Genomic DNA, 22,905 nt, shown 5'->3' on the forward strand with positions numbered 1-22,905 from the left:
TTACCAGGAACACAGAGGTCTATCATTTGTCAAGATCATGATTGATCTACATCTGCTCCATGTCCATATCCCTCTATTCTCTTAACATTTACGAATCTATCATTCACCATAATGACTTTTGCAATCCTCAACATAATCATTGGTCTCTGCATGGATAAAATCCCCCTTGCACCCCCCTGCAACCCTAACCCAATTTATCTCTTAATCTTAGACATCGACCCATGATTCAAGACTTCACAGCCAGACAAAATATCTTCTCTGTACCCTTTCTGTAAATCCCTATAACATATCTGTCCATTTCAATGAGATCTCTCATTCTTCTAACCCCAGAAGAAAACAGTCTGCTCAATCTCTCATCATTCAGCAAACGTGTCATCCTGGAACCAATTTAATGAGTCTTCGTTAAATGCTCTGCAAGGCATGTACACAATACTCCAAAGCATGGTCTCACCAAGGCCCTACACAACTGTCACTTCAGTCACTTGCCCCTCCCAATTACTGTGTTGAGAATTATATGTTTTTCATGCTTTTTTGAATAAACAAAAAGTGAATCAGAGAATAATCAGCATTTATACAGCAGTTTTAATGAAAAAAGTACATTGCAATTCGTTGGGGCAAATAAGGTGAAGAGGGAAAGATTTAAGGTGAAGGAGGAAACATTTCATAGGAATCTGAGGGGTAACATCTTCACACAAAGGGTGGTGTGTGTGTGTGTGTGTGTGTGTATGGAACGATCTGCCAGCAGAGATAGTTGCGGTAAGGTCTATTGTAATGTTCAAGAAATTATTAGACAGGTACATGGATAGGATAGGTTTAGAGGGATGTGGGCCAAATGCAGGCAGGTGGGACCAGAGTAGATGGTGGTCAGTGTGGGTAAGTTGGGCCGAAGGGCCTGTTTCCACGCTGTATGACTCTATCACACATTAAGAAAAATGGACATAGAGCAGAAAAAAGTTTGTATGAGTTGGCTTGAAGCTTGTACAATAAATATGTACATAGGAGGGTGAGGCTGAGGGGTGAAAGGGCTAAGGGAAAGAAGAGAAATTAGGAAACATCCCATGAAAAATTGCTGTTTTCTCCCCACTCACACATCTCCTGATATAGTAACTTCCCCAGTTTACAAACACCCAACGTATGTACAACCCATACATACTGTAGTAATGAGTGTTTGGGAAACATGTACTCTAAATATTCAGGCTGTTGAAGGGCTACAGGTATCTTCTGTCATGTGGCAATCCATCATGTGGTCACATTTTAGATTTGCAAACTGTTCAAATCATGATCAGGTCGTTGGAGAGGAACCCTGCATAAACTATGGCGTTATGTGTTATGTATTTCAGAGTCGTGAGGCTAGTTATTTACCAAATCTGTCTTCTCGTTCACGGAACAGCACAAATTTCAAAAGAATATTGACGTTTAAAAAGAGAATCACTTAAAGTAATTTCACACCGCAAATAACAATCTTCTGCAAGTATTTTTTTTATTCCATCACTTACTGTGCTTTTTCAGTAAATCCCACGTGTCTCTGTTGAAGCGGCTTGGCTTGAATCGTCATGACACCATTTAAATTATTACGAGAAGAGTTTGCCATACGATGAGCCTAGAAGTTGTAACAAAAAGTTTACTCAATGTCAGTGTGACTGCCAGTTAATTATCAGTTCATTAATACATAGAAACATAGAAATAGGTGCAGGAACAGGCCATTCGGCCCTTCGAGCCAGCAACGCCATTCAATATGATCATGGCTGATCGTCCTAAATCAGTACGCCGTTCCTGCTTTTTCCCCATATCCCTTGATTTCGTTAGCCCTAAGAGCTATATTTAACTCAAAAATAGTTAGACAAAAGGTTTATCCTCTTTAAAATGGTTTGGCTTCCTGGACTGTTTCTTATTTAAGTAACTTTTGTTATTCATAGCTCTTTGCCTGCTATTTCTCTTAAGATCCAAAAACTGGGGTCTGTTTATTCTTTTTAGAAGGAAGTTGTTTCCCTTCCTTCTGTTTTTACAGTGTTTTCTCCTGGAGAATATTCAGTTAACAGAAGTGCCAAAGCAAATACAAGGTTCGGAACTGATGGAACTCAGGGCATTGGGCCAGATCATCCTAAGGATGAGTTTACATTTCCAGGCCCCCTTGGATCCATAAGTCCTCCAGGTCTTATTACCAAGACTGCCCCCACCAAACACGGCAGTTCGGGAAATGTAAATGAGCCCTCCCTAGATGATGCTAAGCCCTGATAATTAGAGACATAAAACAAAGAACAATACAACACAGGAACAGGACCCTTCAACAATATGTGTGCCAAACTTGATGTGAAGTTAAACAGATAGCATCTGCCTGTACATGATCCATATCCCTCTATTTCCTGCACTGCCATCTCAAAGCCTTTTCAACTGCCTCCACCATTAAGCCCTAGCAATGCATTCCAGGCCCCTATCACTCTGTGTAAAAGAACAGCCCTACACATCTCCATTAAACATTCCCCCTCTAACCTCATAACTATGCCCCCTGGTGTTGGACATTTCCACCCTGGGAAAAAGGTTCTGACTGTCTACCCTACCTATGCATCGCCGCTATGGAGGCCCGATGTTCCAGGCCGTTCTCGCCGGGTGATGGTGCTCCGGCGTCGGGAGAACCCTCACAGCGGCTTGGGAAACCTGGAACGGCCGCTTCCTTACCGGAGACCACGGCTTCCAAACCAACATGCCGCGCTGGATGGAGCTCCACCACTGGCGATCACGGCGAGAGATCCCAGGCTCCGCGATGTTAAAGTCAGCGCTGCCGGCCGCAGCTGGCCGCTCCACAGACCTATGGCTCCGCGATGTTTTTTATCGGCGGTCCCAGCATACCGGAGTTCCAGCGCGGCGACCCAGGCCAGGCATCGCCCGCTCCGCGATAGCGCTCCAGCGCTGTGCCACCGCCGAAGTCGAGGTTCTGGCCAGGTCCCCTCAGGAAACGCCGCTCCAGGCCCCACTGGTAGGCCGCGAGGACGGGTCGAAGGTGCTGCTCGGAGGAAAGCAGCCTCTCCGACCAGGTAGGGACTTGAGAAAGCAGTTTCCCCCTTCCCACCCCCCACCCCCCCACACATAAAAAGATTAGGCCCCCAATGACACACTTTGACGTACTAAAAATAATAAAAAATAAGTGAAAAAACGGACAGCTGCAGGACTGGCAGCCGTACAGGACAGCGCCCCCTCTCCAGGCTAGTTGTGTGTCATGTTGCCTTTTTTAGTATGGCTGTATGGTAAGTCGAATATCACTGAACCTTAAATGGTACATGGGACAATAAAAGACCTTTGAACCTTTGAAGTCTCCCCTCAACCCCTGATGTTCCTGTGAAAACAATCCAAGTCTGTCCAAACTCTCCCCATAGCTAAAATTCTCTAATACAGGCAGCATTCTGGTAAACCTCCTCCACATGCTCTCCAAAGCCTCCACATCTTTCCTGTAATGGAACGACCAGAACCGTTGTGAATCTGTGGAATTCTCTGCCTCAGAATGCAGTGGAGGCCTATTCTCTGGATGCTTTCAAGAGAGAGATAGAGCTCTTAAAGATAGCGGATTCAAGCGATATGGGGAGAAGGCAGGAACGGTGTACTGATTGTGGATGATCAGCCATGATCACAGTTAATCGCGGTGCTGACTTGAAGGGCCAAATGGTCTACTCCTGCACCTATTGTGTATAAACTGAAGAAGGGTCCTGAGCCGAAACGTCATCTACCCATATTCTTCAGAGATGCTGCCTGACCTGCTGAGATGCTCCAGCACTTTGTGCGTATTTTTTTATAAACCTAAATTTAAGCCAGGTTAACTTCTCTCTTTCCAAGCTGAGGTTCACCAAGGCAAATCACAAAGCTACAAGGCCACCAGAGTTGAGAATAGATATGTGATTCACATTGTCATTTGCGGTTGTCAAGCATTTACTGTGCAATTTAAAAGATTGTTTATAAACATGCAAAGAACGCAGCTACACACAAGTATAATATGCGCTGTGACGTACCTGAGAATGGAAGGAGGAGGTACCTAGTGCCAAGAATCGTGCCTCAGAACCTCTTGATGGTGGAACGCTATAGTTTGTTAGAATGAATCGCGAGTCGTTGATGTGAGGCAGTTTACTCATTATTGAACTCTGCATGGTTGCTGCTTGCTTTGTCTCACCTGCAGCCAGAGAACAATGCAAAAAGAAATCCAATCATTATCCAGGGCATTATTAAATGGGATGATAACATCATCTGCAGTGCAAAGTTTGACGTTTCAAAATGTTTGATTAATACTAACAGGTTAATAGGTTAATGCTATCAAAATAACTGAAGAGCAGCACATATTTGCAGCTAAAAATATTTTATTACAATTCTCTGCCTCAGATGGCAGTGGAGGCCTATTCTCTGGATGCTTTCAAGAGAGAGATAGAGCTCTTAAAGATAGCGGATTCAAGCGATAATATCTTTAAAATCCAACTTGAACATCCATTTTCATGGTGATAGTGATTCTCAAGCATATGTCTAGTTGAAATCAAGGGTTTCCTGCAGTCATTTTGACAAACATATAGAGAAGTGTGAGTTGTTGCTTTTTGGGACGTGGAACAAGGGCAGGACCTACACAGTAAATGTTAGGCCTATGCATAGTGTTGTAGAGCAAAAGGGACCTAGAAGTACAGATTCAGATTCAGATTCAAACTTTATTGTCATTGTGCAGTGTACAGTACAGAGACAACGAAATGCAGTTAGCATCTCCCTAGAAGAGCGACATAGAATATGAGCAATAAATAATAGTACAGGTGTATGGTTGCTTGAAGGTCGAGTCGCAGGTAGATAAGGTGGTCAAAAAAGCTTTAGCCACTTTGGCTTTCATCAGTCAGAGTATTGAGTGTAGAAGTTGGGAGGTCATGTTGCAGTTGTATAAGACGTTGGTGAGAATCTTTAAAATATTGTGTTCAGTTCTGGGCACCATATTATAGGAAAGATATAATGCCATGCTTGAAAGGGTTCAGAAAAAATTTATGAGGATGTTGCCAGGACTAGAGGGTGTGAGCTATAAGGAGTGGGTGAGTAGGCTTGGTCTATTCCTTAGAGCGCAGGAGGATGAGGGGAGATCTTATAGATGTGTACAAATCATGAGAGGAGTAGATCGGGTAGATGCACAGAGTTTTTTGCCCTGAGTAGGGGAATCAAGGACCAGAGGACATAGGTTCAGGATGAAGGGGTTGAGATTTAATAGGGATCCGAGGGGTAACTTTTTCACACAAAGGGTGGCGGGTGTATGGAAGAAGCTGCCAGAGGAGGTAGCGGAGGCTGGGACTATCTCATAATTTAAGAAGCAGATAGACAGGTACATGAATAGGGCAGGTTTGGATGGATATGGAACAAACGCAGGCAAGTGGGACTAGTGTAGCTGGGACATTGTTGGCCAGTGTGGGAAAGTTGGGCCGAAGGGCCTGTTTCCACACTGTATCACTCTATGACTATGACTGTGCAGATACATTAATTGAAACTCTATGCTTGATCATAATTCTAGCAGTGCATATATGCCTCTTTCCTTACGTATTTTCAACCTCTAATCTTTGTTCTTGATATAAATACTAGGATCTATGAAAATAACATAAGCACAGATCCACAAGGAAGAGAAATATGGGAATAAATGGACAGCAGGTTTACAGATCCGGCAGAGCCACGGCGAGCTGAAAGACCTCCTTTTTTCTGCTGCATGATCTCATGATTTCACAATTCCACCTGACAGAAAGTCACTCAAGACGATAGCTATTTTGCATGGAAATAAAGAACAGGAGTCGACCATTTCGTCCTTCAAGCCTGCTTCACCATTCCATTGGGAACATGGCCAATTCTTTAACTTAACCTCATATTCTGACTCTCATCTCAGATGCCTTGAGTTTTTTTTTAATCTCTAGATGTCTTTCTCCTTCTAAAATAAATTCAGTGACTTGGTCTCCACAGCCTTCTGAGGTAAAGAATGCCACTGGTTCACCACTCTGAGTGAAGACATTACTCTTCAAATCTGTCCTAAATGTCTTACTATTTATTCCAAGATGACGATCTGCAGTTCAAAGTGACCGAGCAAGGAGAAACATCCTTCCTGCATTTAGTCTACCAAGCCTGGTCAGAAACCCCTATAATGGATTCTCCTCTCCTTCTTCTGAATTATAATGAATTCAAGACTAGTCGACCCAACACTCTTTGTACGAGTCCCACCATCCCAAGAATTACTCTGGTGAGCCTCTGCTGCAGTCCCTCCATGGCGAGCATATCCTTATGTTGGTAAAGGGACCAAAACTGCACAAAATACTCTCAGCTAAGGCCCTAGATATTGGCAGTAAAAATCCTTGCCCCTGTACTCAAACACTCTTGCATTGATTACCTACATATCATTTGGCTTAACTGATTTCTGCAAAGCAACATATTTTGTTTTCTGTGGTTAGTGTACGAGCACATCCAGATCCCTTTGTACATGAAGATTTCTCAGCCTGTCACAATTTAAATCATACTTTTATTTTTTTTGCCAAACATAATGGATATTTATCCACTTTGCACTGTTTTTTCACATGTATTTGCTCACCTTGAAGAAACATAATTACAGCTGCATCTCAGGTACCCAACTGTCATAGGAAATTGCCAAATACGATTGAATGTATTAATACTGAGGAAGAAATGCCATAACCTGGCTTATAACATTAGCTGATAGCTCTTTATAAAGAGGCCTTATAAATTCCAGGCAAGCATATATCCCTCAAGTGTACAGGCCTTAATCTCTGATTGTCTGGGCAGGCCAGAATCTGTGCATCCAATAGTATCGGTAACTGAAGGACTCACAGGATGAGGACGATATCATGTGTCTGTCTCTAATGATGCTAACTTTGGTTAATGGAAGAACTTTCACCCGCAAACATTCCCCACATAAACTACCAACATACTCAGGTTGCTGCTCGCTGGAATAACAGGTACTACTTTGCAATTGCACTGGGAAGACTGGTGCCATTTCCAAGAACATTTAATTCCTTACATACACTTCACCGTGCCTATCCAGCCAATCAGTTGCAATTTCCCAGCCATTTACTTAAATTGTGAATTTGAAATTTTGCACTAATCAGGGTTACGTAGTCTCCTGTTCGCTAAATGTTCATAAATTGCACTGTGGTAAAACAATTCAGGAGGTTGAGGGGTGATCTCACAAGGGTGTATATGATCATGAGGGGAATAGATGGGGTGAATGTGCAGAGTAGGGGAATCTCGAACCAGAGGACATAGTTTTAAGGTTAGTGGGGAAAGATTTAATACAAATCTGAGAAGTAACTTTTTCACATGGGTATATGGAATGAGCTGCCAGAGGAGGTAGTTGAGGTGGGTACAATAACAACATTTCAAATACATTTGGACGTATTTGGATAGGAAAGGTTTAATGGGATGAGAGCCAAATAAGCAGGAGGGATTAGTGTAGATGAATGAATGACCTCATATTTTTATACAATTATTCCACAACCATAAAACTACATGGCTTGTGTTTCCTTTTTCTGATGAACACTCAGCAGCAAACCATCAGCATGTCTCTGGCCGAGGTGAGGAATTACCCTGTGTGATTATTTAGGAACAAGCCTCGTTGTATTTTATCAGTTTACAATACAACTTCAGGCAGTATGGTGCCTGCCCACAGTATGTTATTCTAGTAACACTGAAACCAATATAAGAAAGATCCAAATAGTTACAACCCAATTTATCTGATCTACACAGGTTAACTATAATTAGGACCTCCAATTATGATAATTAACTGGCGGAAGAACTGGGCCAGAAATTGCAATTATCTGTGAACGAACATGACCTTGTCTCTTCCCAATGAATTCTCATGAACATTTTCCCAGCGAGTTCCGACCACTCAGAAAATGAAAATGTAGCATTCTTGAGAAAACCTATGAAACCTGTCTGAATAAGCCATTGTCCTGGCTTGTTTTAAACATTTAACGGCTTGAAATACTGCAAACAAACATTAAGGAATCAAGGGATATGTGGGAAAAAGCAGGAACGGGGTACTGATTTTACATGATCAGCTATGATCATATTGAATGGCGGTGCTGGCTCGAAGGGTCGAATGGCTTCCTCCTACACCTATTTTTCTATGTTTCTAAAGCCTGAACCAGGAATAGTCGATTCAATATTGCAAATCCAGAAAAAAAAGAGGTTAAAGTTGGGATAAAGAAAAAGAAAGAAAAATAGAATAAAATGTAACTCGTGTTCTCTAAGACAACAAATACGATTTCATGGCTGTTGAAGATAGCTTTCAGTGCCAGATATTGTTTAGCATAGGTAAGGATCATGCCGATTAGCAGACTACTTAAATGGAGAGGAGCTTAGCCTTCTATGGCTAGTTTGGTCTACAATTTAACACAGATTAATAGCAATGAAAATATTTGAGTGGAGAGAATGATGGCAAAATGCCATTTAGATCCACCTTATTTCAGAGAAGTAAAATACATCTTTTTTCAGAGCAGTATGTCCAGGAAAACAAAAATGAATAAATATGAATCAATAATGGCTGAATTATCAGTAAGTCATGATTATGAACATTGGTAATTCTGTATTTAATTCATAATGATGGATTTATATAGCTCCATTTTGAATTGGCTGTATAACGTTAAATCAAAAGAATGCTCCAAAGAAAAACACCATTGAATTGTCTAACCTTTGGCTAGGACATCTGGTATTGCCAATAAAGATCCCAACTGGCTGTAATTACTAATGGAACTGTACATTTTAAAACGCACATGGATTAAAAAAATGACTTTAAGTTGTAAACTTCCGAAAATTAATTCAGTATAACATTCTAAGCAGTTAAAAAGTTTATTTGACCTCTCGTACCTGAAATGTTGTTTTGCCAGTGTTTCCTGATTAGCTCTTCCAATACATCAATCACATCTCGCCAGATATCATTAAATATCTCTGCAGATACAGCATCTTTAATGCAGGCATTGGGAGAAATGGGAGGAATGCCCCGTTTATTTCTCCTCAGAGCAACTTGATCTTTCTTTTGTTCTAAACTCTCATCTTCGCTAATACTGTAAGTGAAGCACAATGATATTTACATGCCTAATGATGCCATTCTTCATAAACAGGTACTCAGTACTACAATTTACTGAGCTTATTATACAATTTAAATAGAAAATAGACCCTTTTCTGTTGCTAGTATTTTATATAATCTTAGTGAATTCATCTTAAAATTAGTTGTTTAAGCTGTTTGAGAGGCTCCTTAAACCGATTGTTCCAGATAACTCTTCTGTTTCAAACATTATGGTGACATTTTATGCAGTGATTTTCATAACTCTTGTAAACTTCTTTTCATTCCCATTTTCTTTCGCTGTTAGTTTTCATTTTGTCACATTTCGGTGCTCCTTGCATCTTTTCCCGTCACTGGGATCTGTGCTGTTTTTGCCTTTGTGAATGGTTTTATTATCATTCAAATGTTCCCTATTTTTCATGACTAATTTTGGCCAGTACAACTCTTGACCCTCATCAGGTACAAACTGATTCTGCACCACATTAAATGCTTTTTGATCACCCATAACTTTCTCTGGCCAATTTGCTCAGCACAATCTGGGCAAGTAGCGTTTAGATGTAGGCTTTTAGTTGGGCACATGGATATGGAGGGAGTGAAGAGGTATGGATCATATACAGACAGATTAGCTGTTTTTGGCATCACATTCAGTACTAACATTGTGGGCCAAAGGGGCTGTTCCTGTTCTAATATCGCTGTATTTAAATCTTTGTTACTAACTTTAAATGTTTAGTAGTTGTTTCACATTTTCCCTTTCAACTACACATTAAACTTGATGGGCTGAATGTTGGAGCCGCACAGCTCAAATGGCCGCCTATAGTCCTAGCCGGATGATCCACTGGCTCCCTGCACCTCTGCATCTGAACATTGGCAAAGTCGCAGACCATTGTTCCCACCCAAAAACCATCCCTTGCACTCTTTGGCAGGAAGTAAACATGACATGGAGCTTTGTAAACCTCCATTTAAATATTTCTAATAAACCACCATCAACTACTCTAGGACATAACTCCAGAGATTCACTACCCTCAAGAGATATTTTAATGTACCTTGGTTTTAGATGACCAGCCCCTTATCTCAAAACTATGTCCTCTTGTTTGAGACTCTCCTGGAAATAGAAAATATCTCAACATCCTGTTATGTCTCCTTGGGATCTTATATGTTTCAATAGATCACCCCTCAATCTTCTGAACTCTAAAAGAATACAGAACCAACCACTCAGCCTCTTTTATGAGGACAATCTTCTCATTCCAGCAATGGCCAGGTGAATCTCATGTAGACTGCCTCCAACTCTACTGTGTCCTTTCTTTAGGCAAGGAGGCCAAACCTGTGTGCAGTACTCCAGATCTGGTATTATTAACGCCGTACAAATGTAACAACATTTCCCCACTTCTTAACCCCAAACAATGTGTCATTTGTCATCTTCAATACTTGCTGCAACTGTCTACTAACTCTTTGTGAATCATGCACAAGGACACCTTGTCCTTGTATAGTCCGTCTGCACTTCATTAATTTGCAGTCTCCTTCCACTTAGATATCAGCTGCCTTTTGATCCCTCTCACTCACACATTCCCACATAAAATGCCATTTGCTACATTTTTGCCCTCTCACTCAAATCTACCTATATCTCTTTGCAGAGTCACAATATCATATTGCAACAAGCAGCAAACTTAGATACCTTACTTAGATTCCAATTCATAAATATAAATAGTAAATAAAAGTGGGACAAGTACTGATCCCAAAAGCAAACCATTAAAAATTATTTTCAAATGATTGAAATGAATTAACAAGAGAGAGAGTTAGGTTTAACTCTTAGGGCTAAAGGAATCAAGGGATATGGGGAAAAAGCAGGAACGGGGTACTGATTTTAGATGATCAGCAGTGCTGGCTCGAAGGGCCGAATGGCGTACTCCTGCACCTATTTTTCTGTTTTCTGTTTAAAATTAAGCAACATAATTAAAATGTTATTCTCTTTTGTCTCGGCCTAATTTAAATGAATGTATTCTCATATCCTGAAGCAAAGCTGATGACGGCAAGATCTGAGAAATAATTCCTTAATGGATTGCTGGGGATTTCCAGCAAAGTCCACATGTTTTTTGACTCCTAGGGCCCATCCTGTAGAATCATTTATGCATATTCAGCATTTGATCAGTTCCCGAGTACAAATCCAGGGCATACTTCAATGTGAATGGCTCAATGCCCAGTAATTCTGCCACAGTCAACACAGACTGTCACTGTTGGATAAATATCCACACACCCATTTAGATCGTAACTAAATTTGTCTAAATTTTTACTTAGGTAACTTGAGGGATAGTGTGTACTCACTCAGGAAAAAAAATAGTAAGGGAACAGAATATTCCAATTTATCCTGCTAAATGCCATCACCTGTTATGAAGTAAAACTAAAGTGGGCAGTGAAATATTGAAAAGTGTTACAACCACGAATTGAAGTTACAGTGCCCTCCATAATGTTTGGGACAAATACCATCATTTATTTATTTGTCTCTGTACTCCACACTTGGAGATTTGTAAGAGAAAAAATCACGTGGTTAAAGTGCATATTTCAGATTTTAATAAAGGCCATTTATATACATTGTGGTTTCACCATGTAGAAATTACAGCAGTGTTTATACATAGTCCCTTCATTTCAGGGCACCATAATGTTTGGGACACATTGCTTCACAGGCGTTTGTAATTACTCAGGTGTGTTTAATTGCCTCAATGCAGGTACAAGCAAAGAGACTAGAGCGAAGCAAGATTGGCCACTCGACGAAAAAGCCGTAGTAGGTCATGGGTAATCTTTAGCTCCATTTCCATAACCGGCTTCCGTCTCCGCTCTAGTAGCTTTGCTTTGGTCATGGCGTCTTCATATTGCTATTATTTGATCAAATACCACACAAATCATCTTTTTTTTCCTCAGCTGCAGGTGATCATTTTGATATTCCTGCCTAGTCCTCCTAATTAACTTTGAACATACAAAATATTGCCATTAGGAAGGAGCTCCAGAAAATCCTGTCAGTCTGTAGAAGGGTCTCGACCCGAAATGTCATCTATTCCGCTCTATGATCTTTGCTTTCGTCCGTCTGTCCGTGTGTTCGCTCGCTCTTGGTGCCGGCGCTTCTCCCCTCAGACTCCACCAAACAAACACACACACACACACCATGTCCGGCAGATCGGTGCGGGCCGAGACCAGGAGCAGGGCGAAGGATGACATCAAACGGGTCATGGCAGCTATCGAAAAAGTCGACCCGAAATATCACCTATTCCTTTTCTCCAGAGATGCTGCCGGATCCGCTGAATTACTCCAGCCTTTTGTGTCGGTCTTCGGTTTAAACCAGCATCTGCAGTTCCTCCCTGTACAAGGTTAGTGCCATTTTAACTGAACGCATAACTGACATAGGAACAACAATGGCAGGTATTTCTAGGAATAAGGTGCAGGGTCAGTTCATTCCTATGGAATGATTCTGAGGAAGAAAGATTCCAAGGGTTGTAAGGGGCGACCGTGGCTGACAAGGGATGTCAGGGACAGTATAAAAATAAAAGAACAGAAGTACTACAATGTAGGCTAGCAAAGATGAGCGGGAAGCAAGAGGATTGGGTAATGTTAAAAAGCACCAGAAGATAACTAAAAAGACAATACGGGGAGAAAAGATGAGGTATGAAGGTAAGCTAGCCAAGAATATAAAGTAAAAGCTTCTTTAGGTATGTGAAGAGGGAAAAATTCGTTAATACCAAAGTTGAACCCTTCAAGACCGAAAAATATGAATTTATTATGGGGAACAAGGAAATGGCAGATGAGTTGAACAGGTACTTTGGATCCGTCTTCATTAAGGAAGAAACAAACAATCTTCCTGATAGTAGTGGCCAGAGGATCTGGGGTGACGGATGGCCTGCATCCCAGGGTACTTAAGGAAGTGGCTCTAGAAATCCGTGGATGCATTGGTGATAATTTTCCAATGTTCTATAGATAATTTTCCAATGTTCTATATGTCAGGATCAGTTCCTGTGGATTGGAGGGTAGCAAATGTTATCCCACTTTTTAAGAAAGGCGGGAGAGAGAAAACGGGGAATTATAGACCAGTTAGCCTGACATCGGTGGTGGGGAAGATGCTGGAGTCAATTATAAAGGATGAAATAGCCGCACATTTGGATTGCAGTAACAGGATCGGTCCGAGTCAGCATGGATTTACGAAGGGGAAATCCTGCTTGACTAATCTTCTGGAATTTTTTGAGGATGTAACTAGGAAAATGGACAAGTGAGAGCCAGTTGATGTAGTGTACCTGGACTTTCAGAAAGCATTTGATAAAGTCCCACATATGAGATTAGTGGGCAAAATTAGGGCACATGGTATTGGGGGTAGAGTGCTGACATGGATAGAAAATTGGTTGGCAGACAGGAAACAAAGAGTAAGGATTAACTGGTCCCTTTCAGAATGGCAGGCTGTGACTGGTGGGGTACCGCAAGGCTCGGTGCTGGGACCACAGCTATTTACAATATACTTCAAAGATTTGGATGAAGGGATTCAAAGTAACATTAGCAAATTTGCAGATGACACAAAAGTTGTGTGGCATTGTGAACTGAGGAGGATGCTATGAGATTGCAGGGTGACTTGGACAGGTTGGGGGAGTGGGCAAATGCATGGCAGAGAAGTTTAATGTGGATAAATGTGAGCTTATCCACTTTGGTTTCAAAAACAGGAAGGCAGATTACTATCTAAATGGCATCAAGTTGGGAAAAGGGGAAGTACAATGGGATCTGGGGGTCCTTGTACATCAGTCTATGAAAGTAAACATGCAGGTACAGCAGGCAGTGAAGAAAGCGAATGGCATGATGGCCTTTATAACAAGAGGCGTCGAGCATAGGAACAACGAGTTCCTTCTGCAGTTGTTCAGGGCCCTAGTGAGACCACACCTGGAGTATTGTGTGCAGTTTTGGTCCCCTAATTTGAGGAAGGACATTCTTGCTTTTGAGGAAGTGCAGAGTGGGTTTACAAAGTTAATTCCCGGGATGGCGGGACTGTCATATGCTGAGAGAATAGAGTGGCTGGGCTTGCACACTCTGGAGTTTAGAAGGATGAGAGGGGAACTTATTGAAACATATAAAATTGTTAAGGGTTTGGACACGCTAGAGGCAGGAAACATGTTCCCGATGTAGGGGGAGTCCAGAACTAAGGGCCACTGTTTAAGAATAAGGGGTAAGCCATTTAGAACAGAGATGAGGAAACACTTTTTCTCACAGAGAGTTGTGAGTCTGTGGAATTCTCTGCCTCAGAGGGCAGTAGAGGCCGGTTCTCTGGATACTTTCAAGAGAGCTAGATAGGGCTCTTAAAGATAGCGGAATCAGGGGATATGTGGAGAAGGCAGGAATGGGGTACTGATTGGGGGTCATCACATTAAATGGCGGTGCTGGTTCGAAGGGCCGAATGGCCTACTCCTGCACCTATTGTCTATTGTTTAAGTCGGGTCGGGTCAAAGATAGGGTCGGGTTTACTGAAATGGCGGAAGTTACGCCCCATTGCGTGCTACACGTCAGTCCATTGGATTTTGCAGGAGTGGTCTATCTTGCTCCACTCTAGTATCTTTGGGTACAAAAGAGTTCTAAGCACCGACTCTTTCCTCCAGTCTTCCCATCACCTTTGGAAACCTTGATTGCTGTTTATCAACATGAGGACCAAAGTTGTGCCAATGAAAGTCAAAGAAGCCATTATGAGATGGAGAAACAAGAATAAAACTGTTAGAGACATCAGCCAAACCTTAGGCTTACCAAAATCAACTGCTTGGAACATCATTAAGAAGAAAGAGAGCACTGGTGAGCTTGCTAATCGCAAAGGGACTGGCAGGCCAAGGAAGACCTCCACAGCTGATGACAGAAGAATTCTCTCTATAATAAAGAAAAATCCCCGAACACTTGTACGACAGATCAGAAACAGTCTTCAGGAGTCAGGTGTGGATTTGTCAATGACCACTGTCCGCAGAAGACTTCATGGACATAAACACAGAGGCTACACTGCAAGATGCAAACCACTGATTAGCTGCAAAAATAGGATGGCCAGGTTAGAGTTCGCCAAGAAGTACTTAAAAGAGCAACCACAGTTCTGGAAAAAGGTCTTGTGGACAGATGAGACAAAGATTAACATGTCAAAGTGATGGCAAGAGCAAAGTATGAAGGAGAGAAGGAACTGCCCAAGATCCAAAGCATACCACCTCATCTGTGAAACACGGTGGTGGGGGTTTTATGGCCTGGGCATGTATGGCTGCTGAAGGTACTGGCTCACTTATCTTCATTGATGATACAACTGCTGAAGGTAGTAGCATAATGAATTCTGAAGTATATAGGCACATCCTATCTGCTTAAGTTCAAACAAATGCCTCAAAACCTATTGGCTGGCAGTTCATTTTACAGCAAGACAATGATCCCAAACATACTGCTAAAGCATCAAAGGAGTTTTTCAAAGCTACAAAATGGTCAATTCTTGAGTGGCCAAGTCAATCACCTGATCAGAACCCAATTTAGCATGCCCTTTATATGCTGAAGAGAAAACTGAAGGGGACTAGCCCCCAAAACAAGCTAAAGATGGCTGCAATACAGGCCTGGCAGAGCATCTCCAGAGAAGACACCCAGCAACTGATGATGTCCATGAATCGCAGACTTCAAGCAACCAAAGGATATGCAACAAAATACTAAACGTGAATTACTTTCATTTACATGACATTGCTGTGTCCCAAACATTAATGGGGGGGGGGGGGGGGGGGGGGGGGGGTGACTATGTATAAATACAGCTGTACTATCTACATGGTGAAACCAAAATGTATAAAAATGGCCTTTATTAAAATTTGACAATGTGCACCTTAACCACATGTGATTTTTTCTATTACAAATCTCAAATAGTGGAGTACAGAGGCAAATAAATATATGATGGGTCTTTGTCCCAAACATTATGGAGGGCACTGTACATGTAACACAAGGAATACAGTTCTTGTTGAATGGTTACACTTGGTTCTTTGTACCATTATACATTTAAAAACATAAACACAATAAAATGGTATGGGTCTATTTATTTCTCAGAAAGAAAATGCTGATTAAATTTGTTGTTTAAAAATGCTTTCAAATTTTGTTTATATTGAATGCAATTTAATTAAAAAGTTGGTGATCCAATCTGAAGGCAATAAAAACAACTCAAGGTCGACAATGAGGAATCCTTGCACACTCCACTTAGGCTGTCTGCAATTGCTTAATTTGGATTCTGGAATAAATGTTATGGAAAAGTTACCTTCAAAGCCATATTCCAATTTCTAACTTCTAATGATGCGCCCATTTTCATTTGCTCATTATTACATTTTGTTGTTCCCAAATTCGTTCTTAATTACATTTTATCTCAGATCTGTACCTTACATTGAATTTATTTTCAGATTGCAAATGAATGCTGCAGAGATGCAATGTGTATTTTCTATAGGGGAGTATTGTGCACTAGTGAGTGATGTGATGCAATAAATATAAATACTACACTTCTGCCTACAGCAAAATAGATTCATTTTCATTCTTGCAATAATACAGCACAGAACTTCTATGTGGACAAGGTGAACACCCAGCAGAAAGTACTGACGTTTTTCTGGACAATTCAAATTAGTGTTCCATGTTATTGGGACTTGTCACCAATTTAATTAATGGTATTTGATGTTGATGTTAATGATGTTTATGTTAAATTTTTATTGTGTTTTTGTGTGTGTTCTTTATAATTGTACCGCTGCTGGCATATTCATTTCACTTGCACTTATGTGCAATGTGACAAATAAACCGTATTGTATTGTATTGTATTGTATTGTATTGGTATGCATGAAAAAGTAATTGTGGTTTATCCCCCAGGTGAAGCTCAGGATTTAAGGAATTGTAGTGAAACGACAATTGCAGTTTTGAAGAGAGCAGCCGATTTAACAACCTTCCCATGACATTCAAAAGCACTATCGCTACTGAAATCCCCATTAGGAAGTCACATTTGCCAGAAATTTAACTGGACCAGCACATAATAATGTGGCAACAGAACAAAGCAAAGTTGGGTGAGCTGAGGCAAGTGGCTTGGATCCTCACACACCAAAACTTTTCCATCAGCAATAAGGCACATCGGAAATGCGATGGAACTCTATCCCTAGTAGGGCCCTCTGTATATTGCCAAAGGAAACTTTCCTGATACATTTGACGAATTACATCCCGTCTACGTCCTTGGCACTATGACAGTTCCAGTCCATATTGACAATGTTAAAATCCCCTACTATGGCAACCTTGTTAGTTTTCCAGCTGCCTGCATTCTCCCTCATCCCATATCATCAATGGTTTGATTGCTTTGGCCAGAAATATGAAATGAAAGATTCAGCAGGTCAGGTGGCATCCATGCAAGAGATACAAAGTTTCTAAGGTCGATGGACTTTCATCAGAATGGGGAAAAGTTTGTGATGAAACTAATTTTAATTTGCAAGGATTGGCCTCTGCACATTCCTAAAAGCAGTAAAGCTATTGTTAGATAAACCATCAGTTTGTTTATCACTCCAATATTCTGATTATTTGTAAACCACACTGTGCACAACATGACACAGTACATGTGAATCCCTTGCTTGTATGTTTTATTACCCACCCACTTACCATTCTTTACTGTCGTATGCAAAATACTCCTCAATTTTACCATCCACATCATAAATCTCCTCTTCTAGGAATGAGAAAACAGAGCAATCCGAGTCAAGGGAACTCATTGTGGAGTTTGAGCTGTTGAAGGGAGAGTGTGTAGGAAGCAGACGTACTCCTGAGAGGCTAAGCCTGAAAAAGGAGGGGAAATATCTTCAACAGGAATTTATTCAATGCTTACGTCCAGAATTTTAATTTTAAACATGATTTCCATCCCTTCATCAAGAACCTTGCAACCACCATCTAGTCCTCCCAATACCAGACTTCTTCTCCTTGTCATGAGGTCCATACCATATCTCACCAAATGTCCAATCCCCTGACCCCATGGTATACACTCGTCACCATCCCTGCAGCCCTAGTCTTAATGTCCTGATGTACCATCAATTCACCACAGCAGAGGCCCACTCACCCTCCCTTCTAAACATTCATAGGTTTTAATGACCCCCCCAATCTCAGGTCACAGTACACGTCAAATTGAGCCTATGGCTACAAAGCATTATAGCCACCAGTAGCTTGCAGCAGAGGACCAAGAACGTTCTTTAATTCTGAGGCTATGACCTCTAGTCCTAGACTCTCCCACTAGTGGAAACATCCTCTCCACATCCACTATCCAGGCCTTTCATTATTCTGTATGTTTCAATAAGGTCCCCCGCCCCCCCCCCCTCCCCCCAACATTCGTCGAAACTCTAGCGAGTACAGGCCCAATGCCAACAAACTCTAGCGAGTACAGGCCCAATGCCAACAAACGCTCATCATATGTAGGTCAACCTATTTGTTACTGGCATCATTCTTGTAAACCTCCTCTGGACCCTCTCCAGAGCCAGCACATCCTTCCTCAGATATGGTGCCCAAAATTGTTCACAATACTTCAAATGTGGCCTGACCAGCGCCTTATAGAGCCTCAACATTACATCCCTGTTTTAATGTTGCTAACATTCAGCAGATCATTCAATATATGGGAGAACAAACACATCAGCTGTGATCAGAACTGGAAACAAATCAAAGATGAACAATATTTTAAAAGAACTATCAGTTTGATTATCAAATCGATATCCGAAGAAAGGTATCGACCCAAAACGTCACCCATCCATGTTCTCCTGAGTTACCCCAGCACCTTGTGTCGTTTTTTTGTAAACTATCTTCTGCAGAACCTTGCGTCCGTTTGAAAAGAACTATCAGAAAGAGAAGACAGACACAAAATGTTGGAGTAACTCAGCAGGATAGGCAGCATCTCTGGACAAAAGGGATAGGTGGCGTTTCGGGTCGAGACCCTTCTTCAGACTATCAGAAAGAGAAACTGAACTTAAGAAAACAGGATAGCCATCCACATATACTGTTCAGTTATAGCATCCAGTTATGGCAAATGCTCCATACATGAATAATTGACCTTCTTTTCTCTCCTCACATGATTTATCACATTACATTATTGTCTGAATTTGTTTCATTATTAACTGCAAAATATTTTAGCTTTTGACCTATCGTTGTGCAGTATGCTATTTATTAAAAGCGTCAATGTATTTAAAATAAACAGCTTAGTTCCTATACAAAAACAATTGAAAAAGGAATGTCTTATCATAATCATCATCTCCACATATTATCCAAAGTAATTTCTAACATTTCAATTATTTTCAAAACAAATTCCAGCAAAATTTGGTAGCTGCAAATAATTTGCCAGGTAAAACTGAAAAGGAGTTTTGTGAAAATTGCGCAAAAGATCAGTGACTGGTAAATTCATTAATTAATTAATTAGTCCATCTGTGAACATAATGATCTTGGAGCTTACTCTTTCACATCGCTGGTGCTTTCACAGGAACTAGGTAACGTTCTAGTTACCATCGAGCTGTTTCCTCTGCTCTGGAAATGCTGGAAACCTTCATCTTTTGGCAGCAAGAGTTGGGTTCCCAATATCCTGTACATGGCACACGAAGAGATAGCAGATATAAATCTTACAGTTAGTTATATTCTTTTTCATCCATGCTTCACTCGTAGGCCATTTTTTTCTACTAGAATTATTTCTTATATTTTTCCCCCTTCCTCCTCTATGTTAAAAATTGCATAAGATCAAAAATGCAAGGACTCAAACATGGATATATTAATATGGTGCCTTTGTTGTAGAGGGACATCCCAAGGCACTACTCTGGAGCATTTACAAACAAAAAATTACCATTGGGCTCAGAGGTAGATCATTGGACTGAAAACCAAAACAGACAAAATAAATTTTAAACATAAGATCTCGGGAGCAAAATGATTGATCAGCAACAATGGATCCTTTGAAAAATTCAATCAAACTGGTCAGACAGGATCTCTCCCAAATAAAGGTATGTTGAATATCTTTGATTAATCCCGGGCCTTCCAAATGAAAATTAACCCTGTCCCCCAGAATATTTTCAAATAGTTGCTTCCCACTGACTCACAGGTCTGTAAATACCTTTTTTATTCCTGTTCTCACTCAACATAGGTAGCACATTTGCAGCCTATAGATAGATGCCTGGCACCTCAACTATCGCCAGTAATTGTTTTTTTAATCAATGTCACGTCCCAGCTAAATCCTCTCATCAGGTCCTGGACAATGATCCACTTTTCACTTGCTGAAATACCTAATACCTGCTTTTAATGATAACATGCTCTTGAATGTCACCATCCATTTCCCTGAGTTATTATTCTGTAATGTTCTTCTCCTGATTTAATACAGATCATAGGTATTCATTTAACACCACACCTGTGTTTGCTGTTTCCTTGCACAGATTGCTATTTTTATCCCTAATCAGCTCTAATTTTCCTTGGTTACCTTCTTGTCGTTAATATTTCTGAGGATTTTCTTTAATCTAGATTGCCAGTGATACTTTGTGCCCCCTGTTTGACCTCCAATGTTGGTCCTTTATAAAACCCACCGCCACCTCCTACAATCCACACACGTTCTATACTCCCAAAGATCCTTCATGCTCTATATCTGCCTCCTCATGTTTTCTTTATTGAGCCCTCAAAATTCCTTAAAATCCAAGTTTCATTCAGCCTTCTTGTACCTCAATGTACCTCAATGTCTCTGAACACTCATTGTTTCACTTCAGAATGCATTTCACTTGTTGTACATAATTAGCTGCAAGTACCTGCTTCCAGGTTACTTTTACAGGGTACCTTCTTATGATATTGAAATTCACCCTCCCAAAATTCAGGGCCCTTGCATCATCGATTTAACGCTATTGGATGAACAAGGATGCAAATGTATCAGCTTTGTCAATTGGCACTCAATCAGCGGGCATAGCCTTTAGCTACTAGCTGAAAACACATGGCATTCTATTAGTCCGAGCACTCACCTAAGCTGGGGCGAACGTTCTGTCCATTCTCGACACTCAGTTTGAATGCTTTCAGTACGACTGCTCACCTTTCCCTCAAACAGCATCTCATCGATTTCCCAGAAAAGTTGATGCACTGTCTGCGTGTTTGCTTTGTCAAATTCCTGAAATTCCGCACGCAAATAAAATTACGTGTCAGTAATACTTTCCAAAAATACACAAATAATTTCTGACCAGATGAGAATGAGAACATGTGGGGATCTGAGTTATCTGAAGTGATACAACCTGAGCCAGTTCAGCTAAAACTTAAGAGTTCAGCTGCAGGACACAATAAAACATCAGATATGAGAAACCAGAATATGTACCTGACCTTTCACAACAAAAATGAACTGCCAGCTGAATATAGTCAAGTCTGATTCAAGCCCCTCCAAATAATGGACATAGATTGTCAGTGCTAAAGCTGTGCTACAGACCCCAAGTGGCCCCAGGATACCGTCTCTGGTCGGCACGATGGCGCAGAGGTAGAGTTGTGGCCTTACAACGGTTGCAGCGTCCGACGGGTGCTGTCTGCGCTGAGTTTGTACGTTCTCCACATGACCGCAAGGGTTTTCTCCAAGATCTTCGGTTTCCTCCCACATCTCCAAAGACGTACAGGTTTGTAGGTTAATTGGCTGGAATAAGTGTAAAATAGTTCCCAGTGTGTGTGTAGGATAATGTTAATGTGTGGAGATCACTGGTCCGTGCGGACTCGGTGGGCCTGTTTCCACGCTGTATTCGTAAAGTAAACTAAAACTAATCTTGTCCCAGGGCTGCCAGGAAAATTGGATAGGCAAGAGTATTTTTGGAGTTGGAAAATGGAAAGTACAACACGATCAGGAGGGAATAGGTAAATATGAGCCTTTGGTAGCAGAGGTTTATTATCATTGATTGGTGTTACATGTGTCCTCTACTATAGGCCAGCCCATGTACGTAACATATAACCATATAACCATATAACCATATAACAATTACAGCACGGAAACAGGCCATCTCGGCCCTACAAGTCCGTGCCGAACAATTATTTTCCCTTAGTCCCACCTGCCTGCACTCATACCATAACCCTCCATTCCCTTCTCATCCATATACCTATCCAATTTATTTTTAAATGATACCATCGAACCTGCCTCCACCACTTCCACTGGAAGCTCATTCCACACCGCTACCACTCTCTGAGTAAAGAAGTTCCCCCTCATGTTACCCCTAAACATCTGTCCCTTAATTCTCAAGTCATGTCCTCTTGTTTGAATCTTCCCTATTCTCAAAGGGAAAAGCTTGTCCACATCAACTCTGTCTATCCCTCTCATCATTTTAAAGACCTCTATCAAGTCCCCCCTTAACCTTCTGCGCTCCAGAGAATAAAGACCTAACTTATTCAACCTTTCTCTGTAACTTAGTTGTTGAAACCCAGGCAACATTCTAGTAAATCTCCTCTGTACTCGCTCTATTTTGTTGACATCCTTCCTATAATTGGGCGACCAAAATTGTACACCATACTCCAGATTTGGTCTCACCAATGCCTTGTACAATTTTAACATTACATCCCAGCTTCTATACTCAATGCTCTGATTTATAAAGGCTAGCATACCAAAAGCTTTCTTTACCACCCTATCTATATGAGATTCCACCTTCAAGGAACTATGCACGGTTATTCCCAGATCCCGCTGTTCAACTGCATTCTTCAATTCCCTACCATTTACGTCCTATTTTGATTTGTCCTGCCAAGGTGTAGCACCTCACATTTATCAGCATTAAACTCCATCTGCCATCTTTCAGCCCATTCTTCCAAATGGCCTAAATCACTCTGTAGACTTTGGAAATCCTCTTCATTATCCACAACACCCCCTATCTTGG

At 41.2% G+C, this 22,905-nt stretch overlaps 1 protein-coding gene across 4 annotated transcripts in view; it reads right to left on the reverse strand.

The window, feature by feature from the left end:
* The window catches only part of fam149a (family with sequence similarity 149 member A), a 93,212-nt gene that overhangs the window by 34,806 nt on the left and 35,501 nt on the right, over positions 1 to 22,905 (reverse strand). For 3 of the 4 annotated variants that reach the window (XM_033029754.1, XM_033029746.1, XM_033029772.1), the window contains exons 4-9: positions 21,037 to 21,179; positions 19,506 to 19,631; positions 17,684 to 17,854; positions 8,860 to 9,056; positions 3,999 to 4,156; positions 1,497 to 1,600 (exon numbers count right to left, since the gene is read on the reverse strand). In XM_033029754.1, the coding sequence (XP_032885645.1) occupies positions 1,497 to 1,600; positions 3,999 to 4,156; positions 8,860 to 9,056; positions 17,684 to 17,854; positions 19,506 to 19,631; positions 21,037 to 21,179 (899 nt within the window). The remainder of the gene's footprint in view (positions 1 to 1,496; positions 1,601 to 3,998; positions 4,157 to 8,859; positions 9,057 to 17,683; positions 17,855 to 19,505; positions 19,632 to 21,036; positions 21,180 to 22,905) is intronic. The other variant, XM_033029763.1, reaches the window with a different exon arrangement.

The sequence above is a fragment of the Amblyraja radiata genome, chromosome 1 (assembly GCF_010909765.2).
Source record: "Amblyraja radiata isolate CabotCenter1 chromosome 1, sAmbRad1.1.pri, whole genome shotgun sequence".
NCBI lineage: Eukaryota > Metazoa > Chordata > Chondrichthyes > Rajiformes > Rajidae > Amblyraja > Amblyraja radiata.